This window comes from Cherax quadricarinatus, chromosome 38, assembly GCF_038502225.1.
Source record: "Cherax quadricarinatus isolate ZL_2023a chromosome 38, ASM3850222v1, whole genome shotgun sequence".
In the NCBI taxonomy this organism is placed as follows: Eukaryota; Metazoa; Arthropoda; class Malacostraca; order Decapoda; family Parastacidae; genus Cherax; species Cherax quadricarinatus.
Genome location: NC_091329.1, coordinates 4,085,781 through 4,103,458, shown reverse-complemented (window position 1 = coordinate 4,103,458; position 17,678 = coordinate 4,085,781). Strand labels below are relative to the sequence as shown.

At 42.4% G+C, this 17,678-nt stretch overlaps 2 protein-coding genes across 2 annotated transcripts in view; one reads left to right on the top strand and one right to left on the bottom strand.

Annotated features, from left to right (window-relative positions):
- The window catches only part of LOC128692976 (uncharacterized), a 58,752-nt gene extending 50,136 nt beyond the window's left edge, over window positions 1–8,616 (top strand). The window contains exons 2-4 of the mRNA XM_053782390.2: window positions 2,362–2,556; window positions 3,743–5,860; window positions 6,132–8,616. Of these exons, the coding sequence (XP_053638365.2) occupies window positions 2,362–2,556; window positions 3,743–5,860; window positions 6,132–6,685 (2,867 nt within the window). The 3' untranslated portion in view covers window positions 6,686–8,616. The remainder of the gene's footprint in view (window positions 1–2,361; window positions 2,557–3,742; window positions 5,861–6,131) is intronic.
- Window positions 8,185–17,678, bottom strand: part of LOC128692977 (uncharacterized) — a 41,269-nt gene continuing 31,775 nt past the window's right edge. The window contains exons 4-6 of the mRNA XM_053782391.2: window positions 16,581–17,055; window positions 13,082–13,220; window positions 8,185–10,040 (exon numbers count right to left, since the gene is read on the bottom strand). Of these exons, the coding sequence (XP_053638366.1) occupies window positions 9,541–10,040; window positions 13,082–13,220; window positions 16,581–17,055 (1,114 nt within the window). The 3' untranslated portion in view covers window positions 8,185–9,540. The remainder of the gene's footprint in view (window positions 10,041–13,081; window positions 13,221–16,580; window positions 17,056–17,678) is intronic.

Here is a 17,678-nt window from a genome sequence, read left to right as displayed (position 1 = left end):
ACCACCTTCACCACCACCATCACCACCAGCACCACCACTATCACCACCTTCACCACCACCACCACCATCACCACCACCACCACCACCACCACCACCACCACCTGGAGACCTTCAAGTGTATGTGCTTCTGGGAGACTAACTGAATAACCGGATGTATTTGTTGTGTTTATTATAGTGTTGCACTGCGTCGCACTCTGCTGTAAATGTGTATAGTTTGTTTCTTCTTAAAAGTAATCTTAATATGTTGATGATATTAGTCATTAACTGGGTCATTAAGAGCCATTAAGGCTCCATGTTACTTGTTAACTACCAAATGAAAATACAGTATATCCCTCCATGCATACATGTATATGTTCTCTCAGTGCACACACATTAAGAAACACACTTCAGAATATATACATATTGTATGGCTATTGTCTCTCTCTCTCACCTCCCACTCTGTCTGTTCTGTCTCCCTCTCGTGTGGGTCATCCTGGTGTTTAATAACTCAGAGTGGGATGTTCGTTCAGGACAAAGGTACAGCAATACCTGGCTGGCTCGAGTGTTGCCTTATGTTGGAGGTGGTAGGGAGAGTCAAGACTCCGTCATTGTAATGGTAATCGTCACGAAAATGTCTCCTGACGCAGGTATTAGTCAGTGACTAACACCTGCGTCATATGACTCAGGGGCTAAGCAGGCACTAGCCTACCCGTGTTGTGTATCGTTACCATTACAATTCTGCATATTTCCCAGGTTAGGTGAAGCATATGGGCAAGGCACCTTGCATCCCTTCTTACCTAGCAGTAAAAATAGGTACATATGTAATGGTCGACTGTTGTGAGTCGAGGCCTAGGTTGTCTAATGGGGCTTAAAGCCTACCGAATACAAGAAGGTTATTAAATTACTATCTTTAGATTCATTCAATACTTGAAGGTTTCCAGCAGTCTTGAGTTTGTATATACCGAGAGGTGTATATCTTTCATTGTATGTACGATGAGAATTTACTTCAATCTTAATTTTAGGGATTAAAGAATTCTTGACTGGTGGTAAAAAAGTGATAATGCAGCCTTAAAATAAAGAAGAGATTATTATTATTAGTAGTATAATTGTTAATACAGCTATAGCAGAGAAGGAGATTATTATTATTGTTATTATTATTATTATTATTATTATTATTATTATTATGACATAGGGGCCATACAGAGCATCGGGAATGGAAGGTAATCAGGTTTTATCCCAGGAAGGTAACTCCAAATTCTTAAATCAAGAGCCTTTCGCCAGCCTCAATGAACCTCCACTTGAAGGTTACGAGGATGGTAGGCTAGGAAGCTGATAACAAGAGGAAGCAGCTATGTATAATGTGCACAGAGATCATCCTCACCACTGACCGGTTCCAGACCGGACCTTCGTTCAGCGTAGATTAATTATGATGTGGGATGATCATCTGTAAAATCTAATACGACTGAACACAGATTAGAGTTTAAATTACTGCTAAATTTAGAGTCGAGGTCTTTGTGCTATTTTTATTGTGTAAATTGTTCAATATTGTGTTGTGTAACGGAGACATTGATATTTTGGGCCTATAGAGAATTTTTTGGGGGTAATAAAAAAAATGTAATATAACCTAATCAAGAATTTAACTTCTAACTTATTATAGGTTAGGTTAGGTTAGGCTAGGCTACTTTTTTGATGGAATGTGATGTCTTGGGAAAGGGTGATGGAAAAATAGGTGTACATGTGTCTTTATGTTTGCGTGTGTAGGTGTGTGTACTCAGCATTGACTGAGGCCCAGTAGGTGGGCCCAACTCTTAATTATATATTACCCGAAGTATTAGTATGTGTGGGAGTATATGTATATGTATCAGTGTAAATTATCTGTCTGTAAGTATATGTGTGGATATTAACCTTTACTGACCTGTTTCCCCGAGGTCACTGTAGCAAGGTAACCTGGTATAACTTGCAATGTGAATTACATTTATGTACAAAGTTTTTTTATGGATATGAAAACAATGGCATCTGACCTCTGAGTGCGACCTATAACACCTGTGTGACCTGTGGCATCCGGGTGTGAAAGGTTAAGCTTGCAAGCATCTCGTAATGTCACGGTGTCATCTCCTCCGTGAGTGACCTTTCACCAGAGGAAACTAAGAGTTTATCTTTTGTTTAGTCATTGTTAGTTGTGCTATTTTGTTATGTATTAGTGTTAGTTGTAATTGTTTCTTTGCATCGCTCACTGACCCTCTGGGATTTAGAGTTTCTTGTGAATATTATTCTCGTTGAGTCTCTGCAGAACTGGGGAATATTGATGTTTGAGTCTTGGAAGACGACAGGTGGTGACGTTTTGCTGTGAGTCTATAATGAATTGTTCCTTGTATGTTGCAGACGTGAGGGAGGAGCCTGAAGGGGAGTTGTGGAGGCAGGGGCAGCCCGGAGACACCCTCCACCACAACACCACCACCACAGCAGTCCCCTACCACACCACCACCACCACCACCACTGCTGCCTCCAACCATGATTCCTTCTGGGAGTTGTGGCACCCCAGGCCTCCATCCCCCTCCCCCTCCTGCCCCCCGCACGGTGAGTCATGCACCCCACCTTCACCTGACTAGACTGGCTCCCTCAAGACGGGCACACACACACACACACACACACACACACACACACACACACACACACACACACACACACACACACACACACACACACACACACACACACACATACACACACACACACACACACACACACACACACACATACACACACACACACACACACACACACACACACACACACACACACACACACACACACACACACACAGTTCTAGTATGGAACCCCACACCCAAGGAAGCATGATAAGAAACGGGCGAAAGTACAGAGGTATACTAGTTCTAGAGCTAAAGGTATAATCTACGAAGGAGGCTAAAAGAATTGAATCTAACGGCCCCTGGACGACAAGGGAGACATGATAACTACATACAAAATACTCTGAGGAATTAATATGGCAGAGAGAGACAGGCTTTTTGAGAGGGGAAAATAGGATCTCGAGGAAACAGCTGGATGTTAAAGACAGATGAGTCACAAGGATGTCTAGAAGTATTTCTTTCAGCTTCAGGATGGCTGGGAAGTGGAATGGCCTCAACCAAGTGGTGGAGGAGGGTGGGCAGACTGTGCATGTTTTTTAAGAATAGGTACTACAGGGCCCACGAGGCTATGAGCGAGTGAATTTGGCAAGCTGCATATTGAGAGGCGGGGTCAGGAGCTGAGATTTGACCCCTGCAGTTACATATGGGCGAGTACACACACTCAGCTGAGAGTACATAGTACACAAACAGTTGAGAGTACACAAACATACAAGCAACTGAAGATACACAAACAATTGAGAGTACACAGTATACAGTTGAGAGTACACAGACACAAACAATTGAGAGTACACAGTATACAGTTGAGAGTACACAGACACAAACAATTGAGAGTACACAAACACACATACCTCATGTTTTCTTTCAGGGTTCAGCAAGTTTGTCCAGTTTTCAAAATGAATGACATTTAAATACACTGGATTAAGCTATATTTGTGTTTTTCTATTAAAGAAATATTTTATGAAAATTCTCTCTTTATAAAGATTTTGCCAAATATCATCCATCATGGTTTGTATCAGTTCCTGCGATGTTGTGATCTAAGAGTTGGTAGACTTCCTTGCAAGTACTGTTGAATTTAGGGTGAGGCAGGACGTTAATATTCTCTGTGTTTCTGGCAGATGAGGTGAACTGCAGCAAGGTGCCTTACCAATACCAGAGTTTGCCGCAGCTACACGCCCACGCCCACCTGAGAGCCCAAACCCACGTCCACCCCACCACCAACCAACCTCCGGCTCCAAGCCCCAACACGCCCTGGCTCCCTCTGTCTGCGCTCGGACAAATTAAACAGGAAACACCTTTGCGGACGTCTACTTGTTTCTCCAAAGAGGGGAAACTCTCACAGATTCCTGACGTGGGCCCCAAACAGGAGGCCCGATCACAAGCACTTACTGTTGCCTCCGAAAAGGAGACAAAATCTCAAAGTCCTACTGTTGACTCCAAACAGAAGAACCGGTTACAAGCTCTTACTGTTGGTTTTAAGCAGGAGACACAACCACAAGCTCCTATTGTTTGCCTAAAACAGGAAGCCCGGCAACAAGCTCTCACTGTTGGCCACAAAAAGATACAATCACAAGTTGCCCAAAAACAAGAGGTATACTCACAGGATGTAACTAATAGTCGCCAACAGGAAACACGATCTTCGCTACATAACACTGCCACCAAGCAAGGGCAAAGACCCCAGCTACCGACAGTGTCCTCTGAAACGGAAACTTGCTTCCAGATCTTGTCTAACGACTTTAGAGGAGAGGAGACGACCCACAGGAACTCTGCCATTTCGCCAGTACTTCCCCCTCTGCCCCCAGAACTCGTTCACCAACCAAACTCGTCTTTAGACACCCTACACGTTGCTCCTTCTGAGGCCGATTTAGATGTAACTTCTGTTTATATACTGTCCCTGGACTTGACTGTAAATTGTGAAGAGCTTAGTGTAAATGGATTGAGGGTAGAAAGCTCTGCAAATAATAAATCGGATGATCTTGGCTTTTCTGAGAGTAACATAGATTACGAAGAAGAGACATTAAAACAAGATGAGACAGCCTCTCTTCTAGACAACAAGTCTCATGGAAGCACTGAAGCAGCTACAGAAAACACTGGGTCTGGTCCACGCTCATTGTCTGCCAGCAGCAGCAGTGTACGATTTGATGAAAAGTATTACGAGAAAGATAATTTTGACTCCCCAGAGGATGGGACTAATAGTCACATTAGTGAAGGGAACATGACCCTTGATTCCGACCTTCGCACTATATTAGAGTGTCAGCCTGATGACACTCTCTGCAAAAAATTAATTACCGCAACACCTACAATAAACGAGGATGACGAAAATGATTTTATAGAAATTGACTGCGACGTGAAGCCTATGGAGACACTAAAGCGGCCACTGGTATACGGCTACGGCAGCAGCCCCGTCAGGTCTCTCCGAGGGCCCACTTTTCTGGAGAAAAGACTTTCACAAGCCTCAGACGTTTCAGATTATCTGGAGATTGATTTGCTTGAATCTCTCCTTAACAGGGAAGTTCGTAACGAAGGATCCCACTACAATGAGAGTTGTATGGATTTCAAGGAGACATATTGGGACCACTGGCAGGCGAAGAATGAGGCTGAAGAAAGGCTAATAAACAAAAGCAGAATGACTGACAACCCAGTAAACAATCATCATTCAAGACTTCCTAATTGCCCGTCTTCAAGGTTTTGTTATGACCCCGAGGTGCTGCTGGCGCAGGTTAGGTGTCCCAAGTCACTGGAAGACGCGACTTTCAAGCAGTACTCTGCTTACGTCAAGTCTCACATTTATGATCATTTTGGGAATATCCAGGAGAGTCTAAAGAAATACGGATTGCCTTATCGTAGATCAGACTGGATTTCCAGTCAACCTGAATTTCCAGATTTTCCAAGAAACTGTCATGATCATGATACGCTTCCTCTGGATTACTCCAGTGAACCTGAGCTTTCTAACAGCGTGAAAAAACGGCAACCTTGGGCAGAATCGGCTCAAAGTAACCCTCAACATTCTCCCTCCCTGCGACCTGCACCCCTCTCTAGCAGAGACGCTTCCATGGACTCCGGCACCTGGACCTACACGAACTCTGAGGAGTCCACGGTAGTACCATCACCCCTCAGCCGCCACATGCCACCCCTTCCCCGCTCTACCTCCTCCCTCAGTCACGTGGGCCCTGGAGTTTTCAACCCCTGGCACCACCTCCTGCCCGACGTCACCCCACCCAGGACGCCGCGACACAGTGAGTACATTGCACATGACCTTTCCCGTTTAGAGGTTCACATACAGTACGATAATAATAATAATAATAATAATAATAATAATAATAATAATAATAATAATAATAATAATAATAATAATAATTACATATGTCACTAACCAACAGTATTCGTAAATTACATCCTTTAGCCACTAAAAGCGGAAAATTATTTAATCGTTGCATTATCATATATACATTTTTTATGTAGTTCCTCGACTTTGCTTCCTTAAAGTGGACATTTTGCTCTTTTTAGGTATGTACTACACCTCATCCTCTCCGTGTGAATCTCGACCTGGCTCGCCCACCCCGTCCCGCTGTTCCAACACTTCCAGGAAGTCGGTTTGTGAACCCATCGCACCACACGACCTCAAGTGGGAGTCTGCCCCTCGGCCAGACCTCAAGTGGAAGCCCTCTCCAGCTCCTGCTCCCCCTCAAACGCCCTCCAAGAAGTCATTCCTACCCAACTTTTCAGCGGTGATGAGATCACCTCTGAGGAAGCACAATATGAAAATAAAAAACACCAAGGAAGAAGGAATGAGGCGAGCAGGAGAACCAGTCCAGGTAAACACCGACACTGCTCAGCTCACCACAAGGCCGAGAGATAAATCTTCCCCGCACACATTTATCCAGAACCGACGACTCACAGGTTTATCCTCAAAGTCTTCGTCATCGTCTTCGTCATCGTCGTCGGCGTCGAGTAAGGACAGTGTGACGACGGTGATCTCGGCGCCGCCGCGGAGTAAAGGACCCAACTGGTTAATGAAGCATTTCGGCAGCAACAAGAACAGGAACTCAGCGGCTGTTTGAGTTAATGGGGCAGAGTTCCACGGCTCTTTGAGTGAGGGTACGGGGGTCCGTAATAAATGTTTGAGTGATGGAGCTGAAATTCCACGGCTGAGTGACAGTACGGGTTTTAGACATCTTTATGAGTAACGGTGTCGCCAAGGTTTTACGGCAGTTGCAGTAACTGGGCGAGGGTTAAACAAATGTTCGAGAAACAGGTCGAGAGTCTGTCTGCTGTTTAAAATTGACGGAAAAGTAGTTCCCTGGCTGTTTGAGTGACAGGGAGAGGGTTTACCGGCTGTTTAAGTGACGGGACGGGAGTTCCCTGACTTAGTGACAGGACACTCATAATAAAAGCCCTCCACTAAAAAAAAACAAAAATCTGTCTTAGTCTACATATGGCTGAATAGATAAACTATGGCTATTACCTGTCTGTCCAGAGATTCATCTGTCAATCCTCTTCAACGCCGCGTAGGGACGTTGATCTATTAACTGTCTATTTATGTATTCATCTATTTAACCTAGTCTGTTGTCGTAAACGAGGTGGAGAATGTACATATGCTGTTGCTATCACGGTGGCCATGACAGGTGTTTATTATCGTCTTGCAGGTATCAGATACAAAATCTTCCAAGTCACGTGAAACAAGCGTTGGCAACCAACGGGTGATAATGCGACATGTGTTTAAGGCATTTTTGCAGGTGCTGGGTAGGACAATAGTGCCACCTTGCAGGTGTTGAAAATTTTGTGTTCGAGTCCCAGAAGGAAGAGGCTCGACATATGTTTTTAATAACTTCAAAATACGTGTCGTCTTGGAAAGGGTAACTTATGAAGTGTGGCGCCCTCGAAATGTAAATGACGACAGTTGTGTTATTAGCTTAGATTAATCAGTAATTATAGGCGAGATGCAGTGTAGAATTATAAGAATAACTACAAGTTATAGCAGATGCTGTTTTCTCGATGTGACGTCACCAAAAAAACGCGTATATGCGGCGGTGACGTTATAAGGAGTGAGGGAAGGGTTTTGGGTGCAGTAGACCTCCAGTAGTGTACAGTAGGCCTACAATAGATGCGGTAGGTCTACTGAAGTGTTATGTATAAGACTATAATAAAGATGTAAGGAGGCCTACAGTACAGGGTGTAACAGACCCAAAATATTTGATCAAATATAACTACAATAAATAGTCGGTATACAATAATGCAGGCCTAAAGTGCAATGCAGTAGGCCTACAGTTACAGTATATAATGCAATAGGCTTACAGTACAATGCAGCTGACCTAAAGCAAGATGCAGAGCTACAGAAGAGTACAGTAGACCTACAGTAGTTCCGTAGGCCTTCAGTATAGTGCAATAGGCCTACAGTAGTTCCGTAGGCCTTCAGTATAGTGCAATAGGCCTACAGTAGTGCCGTATGCCTTCATTATAGTGCAGGTCTACAGTAACGCTATAGACCTGGTGCAGTAGGCCTTCAACATAGCGCAGGCCTACAGTAAAGGGTGTTGGTGGCGGAGTGAGACTACTGACGTAAGGGAAATAATAGCCTTTATTTTCATATATAATGATGCTTATTAGTTAGGACGGCATAATTTTTGTACTTCTTCTTCTTTCATTGTTTGAAAAATATTTATAAACCCAAAGTTTTAGAGTGGTTAGGTTCCTCGTTAGGTTAGCTTGTCACTAGGAGACGTGGTCTGACCACACAGACTCCCAACATACCCCTCATTAGGGTAGCTTGTCACTAGGAGACGTGGTTTGACCACATCATATCCACAAACATACTCCAACATGTCCCTCGTATTAGCAATATATAACCAGGAACCCATCAATGCACAATGCTCATATCTGCTCCCCCTTAAAATACCTGAAAACCCTTAAAATACCTGAAATCCCTTAAAATACCTGAAAGCCCTTAAAATACTTGAAAGCCTTAACATATCATTAAAGAACAATGTTGAAATGTGAGTTTCAATTAACCTATTATAATTAATATGTATTAGCTTTATGTAAATAAAAACAATATTTAGTGCTGACAAAAATTATAGTCATCAGTTAAATCACTATTTCCCGCCTAAAAAGTGATTATAACTGAATCTAACGAAGTAAAAATATAAAAACAGCATAACTTAAGGCGCCTGGAAAGTGGGGGTAATTAAATTTGATTCAGGGAAGAGTGGCGCCCGTTCCTCGGATCAGGAGTCCTTCATTAACATCAAGACACTACTTTTCCCCCTCGAAGGAAAATGTATTAACAACAGTGAAGTGAATGCAGCGCGGTAAACCTACACGAATTTACCGCTTTCTGAAAAATTTACATACTTTTTTCACCCATAGCAGCCAAAGTAAACTACCTGAAAAACAAATTATGTCTGATTTTTTTTAGGCATTGGGAGATATGGTTACGATATTTTGTGTAATTGCAAATTCTTAATTAACAACAAAACTGTTTTGTTAGCCTGACCTGAACGTGTAAGGACAAAAACAATATAGCATTGTTTAGTTCACAACGTCTTCGGTAATATTAGCTAATAATATTATTAATATTATTAATAATATCTTAATACTGCTTAATTCACATGTCTTTAGTACTCAACAAGTCATAACAAAAATAAATGTATGTTGGGCTGGTGTGGTAAAATAATCATTGTTGAGTAAGCAAAGTCAGCAAACTTTGACTATAAGCCTTACATAATAACATTGTGATGTGAATGTGCAACAATGTCTGGATTTTTATGGTTATTATATTCATGGAGAAACGGGAAGTCGGTACTGGTTATATGGCGCCTAGAGGGAGAGAGGTTATCAGGGTTGATATGAAGAAAGGGTGTGTGGTAAGAATTTCTCGAATCGCGAAGCACTGTGTGGAGATAAACTTTTGCGAAGATCACTGTAGTGTGTTGTAGGGGACGAAGAAGGTATAGGGGCTGTGGTAGGGGGAATGGAAGGCGTTGAAGCTTGGGGGGTTGTTGAAGCTTGATGGGGTGTTGAAGCTTTGGGGGTTATTGATGCTTAGGGGGTTACTGAATCTTTGAGGGTCGTTGAAGCTTGGGAAACTGTTGAAGCTTGGGAGGTTATTGAAGTTCGGGACATTGTTGAAGCTTGGAGAGGTATGGAAGCCTGGGGCGTTGTTTAAGACTGAAGGGGCAATGAAGCCTGGGGAAGTATTGAGGCTTGAGGGGACATTGTCTTGATATAGCGACACTGGCACTGTGAAGTCGCTGCTGGAGGTGCTACGAAGGAAGCCTCCCTGAGCACCTTGGATCATGCTGGGAGGAGCCAGGAGAGGTAACTGGAAGGAATCTGGCAGCTGCAAGTGTCCATCCACCAGCTCCGTCCGCAGTAAGTTGACTGGTAAGATGGCCTTCCCCATGCACAAGCCTTCGTCTGCACAAGGAAAGGGAGAGTTGAAGAGAATATTACTTTTATAATATCCACATTCACAACTTACAGATCGTAAGTGAAAGCAAACCACTTTTCCATCCTTCCTGGACCTAATTTATTTAGAAAAAAGTAAGAAAATTTTTTTACTGATTTTTTCGACGTTTCAGAGCGGTCCGAGGAGGTTTCTAATGCATACTATTTTAGCTGTAATATTTTCTGAACTTATATTTCCAATATCTGAGTTTGTTGTGAACTGTTTCAGCTACTGTACTGTTGATGTTAGTATCCAAAACGGTTGGGATCCTCTCCAAGATACGATACTACGTGCCGCAAAATGCCCTTCTCACACTATACCACTCACTTATTTATCCATACCTCACCTATGCTATTTGTGCTTGGGGATCAACTGCAGCAACACACCTAAAGCCAATAATAACCCAACAAAAAGCTGCAGTAAGAATAATCACTAAATCCCATCCCTGGCAACACCCTCCCCCCCACTCTTCATAGATCTAAACTTACTCCCTGTTCAGTACATCCACACTTACTACTGTGCAATCTACATCTACAGGACCTTAAACTCCAATATCAACCTTGACCTAAAACGCTTTCTTGATAGTTGTGACAGAACCCACAGGCATAACACCAGACACAAACATCTCTACGACATTCCCCGTGTCCGACTAAACCTTTACAAAAATTCAATGTATGTCAAAGGCCCTAAAATCTGGAACACCCTACCTGAGAACTCTAGAACTGCAGACACATTCATCACTTTCAAAACTACCATTAGAAAACATCTTATCTCCCTGATACACCCCGTCAACTAACTACACGAATACCACCTGGTGGTTCACACTTACACTCACTCACTCATTTGACCATAAACAGAAATATTAATCTCAATCTTAAAATAATGAATCCTGTGATACTCCAATACTGAAACTATGTACTGTGCCAAAACAAAAGCATTCACATTGCTAAACTCACAAACTAGTATTTAGTCACTTAGCCATAATACCAACTTACCTCATAATTTGTAATATTTTACAATTAAGAATTAAACTAAGTCTGCCCGAAATGCCTAGCCATGCTAGGTGTTCTAGTGGTACACTCTGTAATCATTATTTAACTACATGTAAACCACACAATAACCAAATTCTGTAAACTCAGCATTGTAATCCTTATAGAGAATAAACTTTGAATTGAATTGAATTGAATATGCACATTTCTGCACCACAAAATACTTACCTTGTTATACATCATTATTCTGCTCAACACTACATGCGCTTATAGTCATCAAATATCTTTCCTACGCACTGAATACATTTGACGCACATCAAGTAGTCACCCAACATGCAGCAAACATTTCTGGCGCACATCAAGCAGTCACCCAACATGCAGCAAACATTTCTGGCGCACATCAAGCAGCCACCCAACATGCAGCAAACATTTCTGGCGCACATCAAGCAGCCACCCAACATGCAGCAAACATTTCTGGCGCACATCAAGCAGTCACCCAACATGCAGCAAACATTTCTGGCGCACACATCAAGCAGTCACCTAGCATGCAGCAAACATTTCTGGCGCACATCAAGCAGTCACCCAACATGCAGCAAACATTTCTGGCGCACATCAAGCAGCCACCCAACATGCAGCAAACACTTCTGGCGCACATCAAGCAGTCGCCCAACGAGCAGCAAACACTTCTGGCATACATGAAACATTCCCAATAAGCAGAAAACACTTCTGGTGCACATCAAGCATCCACTCAATACGCAGCAAACACTTCTCGCGTGCAGCAAAACATTCCTTAACAGGCAACAAGCGCTTCAGCGCGCACAAACTATCCACAGTAAGTAGCAAACACTTGACGCGCATCAAACTTTTCGCTAATAAGCAGAAAACGCTTCTGGCGCACATGAAACATTCCTTAACCAACAACAAATACTACTGGTGCACATGAAACATTCCCCAATAAACAGCAAACATTTCTGGCTCACTTTACAAATTCCCAATAAGCAGCAAATACTTCTGGCGCACATCAGAGAATCCCCAATAAACAACAAACATTTCTGGCGCACATCAAGTATTCCAACACGCTGAAAATGGAAGCCTACAGACAGTGTAAAATACGACCTATGAATATACAAAGAACCTACAGAAGAACCAAGGGTTATCGTCCCTCTTTCTCAAAAAAATGTTCCAATAAAAGAAACAAACATGGACATAAATTACCGAGAAAAAAAATTAAAACACCAGCACTCGACAGGAAAAATAAACAGAAGAAAATTAAAGAGCACTGGCTGTGCTTACAAACATAAAAGTGGCATTGTAAATCTAGGTAAAGATTCACTCAAAACACTTTACTCCATACATGTAATTCATTCTTGAGTATGCAGCACCAGTGTCGAACCCACAACTATTCAAATACAAACCATACCCCCGGCCGGGATTGAACCCGCGGTCATAGAGTCTCAAAACTCCAGCCCGTCGCCTTGATTCAAATACAAAGTGAAACTTGAGAAAGTGCACAAGGGAGCGACAAGACTAGGGCTGAGTTGAGGGAAATGACTTACTAAAGAGAAAGAGTGAAGGAATTAGGCCCCACATTACTGGAAAAGTGAGGAGTAAGATGTGATCACAATATACAAAATACTACAAGGCGTAAAAGAGTAGACATGGATGGATTCTATACCATAGGTTCATAAACAGGTATGGCAAGGCTCAACCATTGTAGGCAGCCGAAAGATAAGAAACTGAACCAAGAGTTGAAGCTCAACCCCAAGAAACTCAAATTGGTAATTACAAAGAGGTAACTGAACACACACACACAGGGAGAGAGTGGACCTAGTAGCGACCAACGAAGAAGCGAGGCCAGGAGCTAAGACTCGACCCCTGCAACCAAAAACAGATGGGGTGAGTACACACATACACAACACACACACACACGCACACACACACAGGTGGGGCCAGGAGCTGTGAATCGACCCCAGCAACTACATATTGGTAAATACACACACATACAAAGCTGAGGTACCTACCATAGCTGCTGAGTCTGCACATTTGGCGACGCTGGTCGAAGACTGTACCAGCGGGACACACGTAACGCACACCCGGGATGTCACACTGATAATACACGTTACAGTGTGTCACGTGCTGCACGTACTGATGCTTACACGCCTGTGTAGTAACACACACACACATTTAGTAACGAACACTAAAATTTCTGAAATTAGCTGCATGAGCACAGGCCAGTAGCATGTGTTGCACGTTTACCAGATGAATGATCGAGCCTGAACCGGTTCTTACTCTGAATCAACCACATATAATAATAATAATAATAATAATAATAATAATAATAATAATAATAATAATAATAAACAATAATATACGTTTCGTAACAGAGTTATCACTCACTATATAATACTGTTGAGGTTACCTATATTAAATATTTATCTATTTATCACTGCGTCTATAGTTTTATGTGACGTCATAAAACCGATATCTTTTGTTTCTTGTTTGTTTGCAACAAACAGTTTTAATTAATGAAGGTCCAAGCATCACTCTCTGGATCAGTGCGACAGTGTTGACAATGGTATCAAATATCGACGACTTGGACACCAAGACACGGGGGCAGCAGCTGGGTATCCTTGTTCTTGAAACGTTTCGTCTACACGGTTCATTACCTTGTACCTAGTTCAGCCATCAAAACTTTGGAGCCCGGTCCCTGGACCCATTGTGTACCTCTGTAATCTGTAAATACCTTTGTAACTTGTCATGATTGTGACTAGACCTACCTGGAGTTTACCTGGAGTTTACCTGGAGAGAGTTTCGGGGGTCAACGCCCCCGCGGCCCGGTCTGTGACCAGGCCTCCTGTTCATTACCTTTGTAAATTGTGAGTTCATTACCTTTGTAAATTGTGAATTCATTACCTCTGTAACTTGCTCAGCTATCAAAACTTTGAGGCCCAGTCCCTGGACCCATTATGTACCTCTGTAATCTTTTGACTACCGCCCACAGGATGGGTATGGGCTGCATAATAAACATATTAAACTAAACTACACGGTAGACTTTATCAGTCAAATACAGAGACAGCAGAGGCAGTAGAGATGAAAAGACGATGTTATCAGTCCATTACCCTGGAAGACGTAGTGTTGAGGTGGTCAGTCCCTCATCAGCCTGGAGAAGAGTTCAGCTGAACTCTTCGATATGTGAAAAAGTCAAGTAAATTTATTTTCGATCTGACGAGGCATTTCCCATTCAACTTTTTTTTGGTCATAAACCCAGTGCCACAGAAAAAAAAATCTGTATGTGCCTCCAAGGTTTCGTGGTTGTTTTAAATTTTCTGACGGCTATGGACCTGATAAAAAAAAAGTTGATTACAATGTCTGAATAGATCATCGTTGGTAACAACGTTACTGTACCTGGTAGATCATCGTTGGTAACAACGTTACTGTATCTGGTAGATCATTGTTGGTAACAACGTTACTGTGCCTGGTAGATCATCGTTGGTAACAACGTTACTGTGCCTGGTAGATCATCGTTGGTAACAACGTTACTGTATCTGGTAGATCATCGTTGGTAACAACGTTACTGTGCCTGGTAGATCATCGTTGGTAACAACGTTACTGTATCTGGTAGATCATCGTTGGTAACAACGTTACTGTACCTGGTAGATCATTGTTGGTAACAACGTTATTGTATCTGGTAGATCATCGTTGGTAACAACGTTACTGTACCTGGTAGATCATCGTTGGTAACAACGTTACTGTATCATCTGGTACGATCTGGTAGATCATCGTTGGTAACAACGTTACTGTATGCCTGGTAGATCATCGTTGGTAACAACGTTACTGTGCCTTGTAGATCATCGTTGGTAACAACGTTACTGTACCTGGTAGATCATCGTTGGTAACAACGTTACTGTACCTGGTAGATCATCGTTGGTAACAACGTTACTGTACCTGGTAGATCATCGTTGGTAACAACGTTACTGTACCTGGTAGATCATCGTTGGTAACAACGTTACTGTACCTGGTAGATCATCGTTGGTAACAACGTTACTGTACCTGGTAGATCATCGTTGGTAACAACGTTACTGTACCTGGTAGATCATCGTTGGTAACAACGTTACTGTATCTGGTAGATCATCGTTGGTAACAACGTTACTGTGCCTGGTAGATCATCGTTGGTAACAACGTTACTGTACCTGGTAGATCATCGTTGGTAACAACGTTACTGTACCTGGTAGATCATCGTTGGTAACAACGTTACTGTACCTGGTAGATCATCGTTGGTAACAACGTTACTGTACCTGGTAGATCATCGTTGGTAACAACGTTACTGTATCTGGTGGTTCTCGTAATTTCCTCTGGATCTCCATCATTTATTAGCCTCAACTTTTCTTAAAACTCAAGAGTCTCTCTTGCATATTAACATTATCTCTTTACCCTAACTTATTCCTTCAAAGTTGTGAAAGTTTCAATCGATTTTTTCCGTTATTTAAGAATAAAGTGTTGACGTGGCCGCTCTGGTATTCATGTCGTAAGCCCATAAAATCTTATAATTTTGTATATATTGCGGTTTCTGTAAACATTAGAACACTTAATAATATTAATTTCTTAAGTGGTGGAGGGGTGAGCCAGTGGAAGGCCTCGGTCAGATGACTAAAATTACAGCTGTGGGTTATCATATGACTAAGACCAGCGTCAGGAACCACTTGTCCTGTTTCCTGACGTCTTACACAGCCTAACTTAAGCACGTTGGACTCAAATAAAACTTACTTATCTACCTACTTATAACTAACTTGTAATCGTGACATTTTCAGTTTAGTTTATAGATGATATATAGCCTATACTTTTAAGTAATTTTTTGGAAAGTGGCCTTATTTCATTTAGCTTTAATAGTTACGTAGATTACACTGATTTGAATATGAGAAGAAGTGGTTGGTTATCTGTGCTTAATAAAAAGCCAGTTGATACGCGAAAGTCATTAAGGCTGCAGGTCACTTGTTCTCCAGCAATCAAAAATACTTTTATCCTGTATAGGGATTAAAGTAAACTCTAAGTGTACTCAAACTGACATATATAACCCTCAATGGGTACGTCCACTGCTTCTATCAGTACACACACAGGAGAAGGTTAGGTAAGGTTTGTCAGGAAACAGGACGAAGTGTTAACTGAAGTGGGTCGTAGTCAGCTTGTGGTCATCTGACCGAGGCCTTCCTCTGGCTTACAGGTCCATCTCTTTAAAAATTATGGTTATGATTATAACCACTTATTAATTACTACCCACACACAAACACATAGAACTAGTCTCACCAGAATATATACATAGGATCAGAATTTATGAACTACGGATAACATTGAAATGTGGCATTTATTTGTTTATAACGAAAAAATCTATCATACAATTAACTTATAATCCTCTACAGAAAACGGTATGATTTAACTTATCGTTTGTCTAAACAGAATTATAATTAAGAATACTGAACTGAGTTTGCTGTGGTGTGATATCGTCAACGAATCTGAGATTTGTACCTCGTCGAGTGGAGACCTTGTGGTAGAAGCCTCAGTGGGTGTGCCTGTAGTTGGTTCATTTTGGTCTGAAATCTCATTGATGGATTCCTCTGGCGTGGAGGCTTCAGTTATGGGCTGGGTTGTGGAGGTAGGGCCGTCAGGCTGGAACGGGGAAGCAGTTGGTGGTTGAACAGGTGAGGCAATAGGTGTTTGCTGAGGTGTATCGGGGGATTGTTGGACTTGTGTATCTGGAGGTGGTTGGACAGGTGTATCTGGAGGTGGTTGGACAGGTGTATCTGGAGGTGGTTGGACAGGTGTTTCGGGAGTTAGTTGGACAGGTGAACCATTAGATGTCTGGACAGGTGTAATGACGGGTCCTTGGCGACGACAGATGCTAGGGATGCAGGTGGCCGCCTGGACGCTGAAGGTGTGGCCGGAGGGGCACTCGAATACATAGCGGACGAAGAACTTTCCTGTCCCAGTGAAGTCCACACACCTGCAACACAACCCAAGTTAGTGGTACACATGTGCTGTAAACCTGACACTCACCTCATAATAGTGGTATACATGTACTTTACACCTGATAATTACCTCATAATAGATACACACGTGCTTTACACCAGATACTCACCTCTAACAGAAACGTAAGTCGCTTACACCTGACACCGCATTACAGTGGGGACAGATACCTATTTAGGTAGAGTTGCTGGTCATATGACAGAGGCATTCCTCTGCCTTACTAATACCACCCTGTATTTTTTTACATATCATATAGTGGTATGTCTTTTATACCACACAAGAAAAAACGATCCCCACACAACAATGCCCTAGTATTACCAAACATAAGATATCGTCGACTTTTACCACCAAAGACATGACTACTATATTTGATGTGCAACCCTGGACACTTGTAGGTCACTGAGCGAGAGTAATGATGGAGGCTCCATCCTCCGTCCAGTGAACGCGTCACAAATATATCTAGCTGTGCTCAGCTAATTGTCCATCATTAATGACGGTAATACAGCTAGGATAATACTATAGCTTTACCTCGTTTTAGCTCACCACTCATGATACGAGCTGTCTCATGAGTGGTGAAGTGTCTCATGAGTGAAGTGTCTC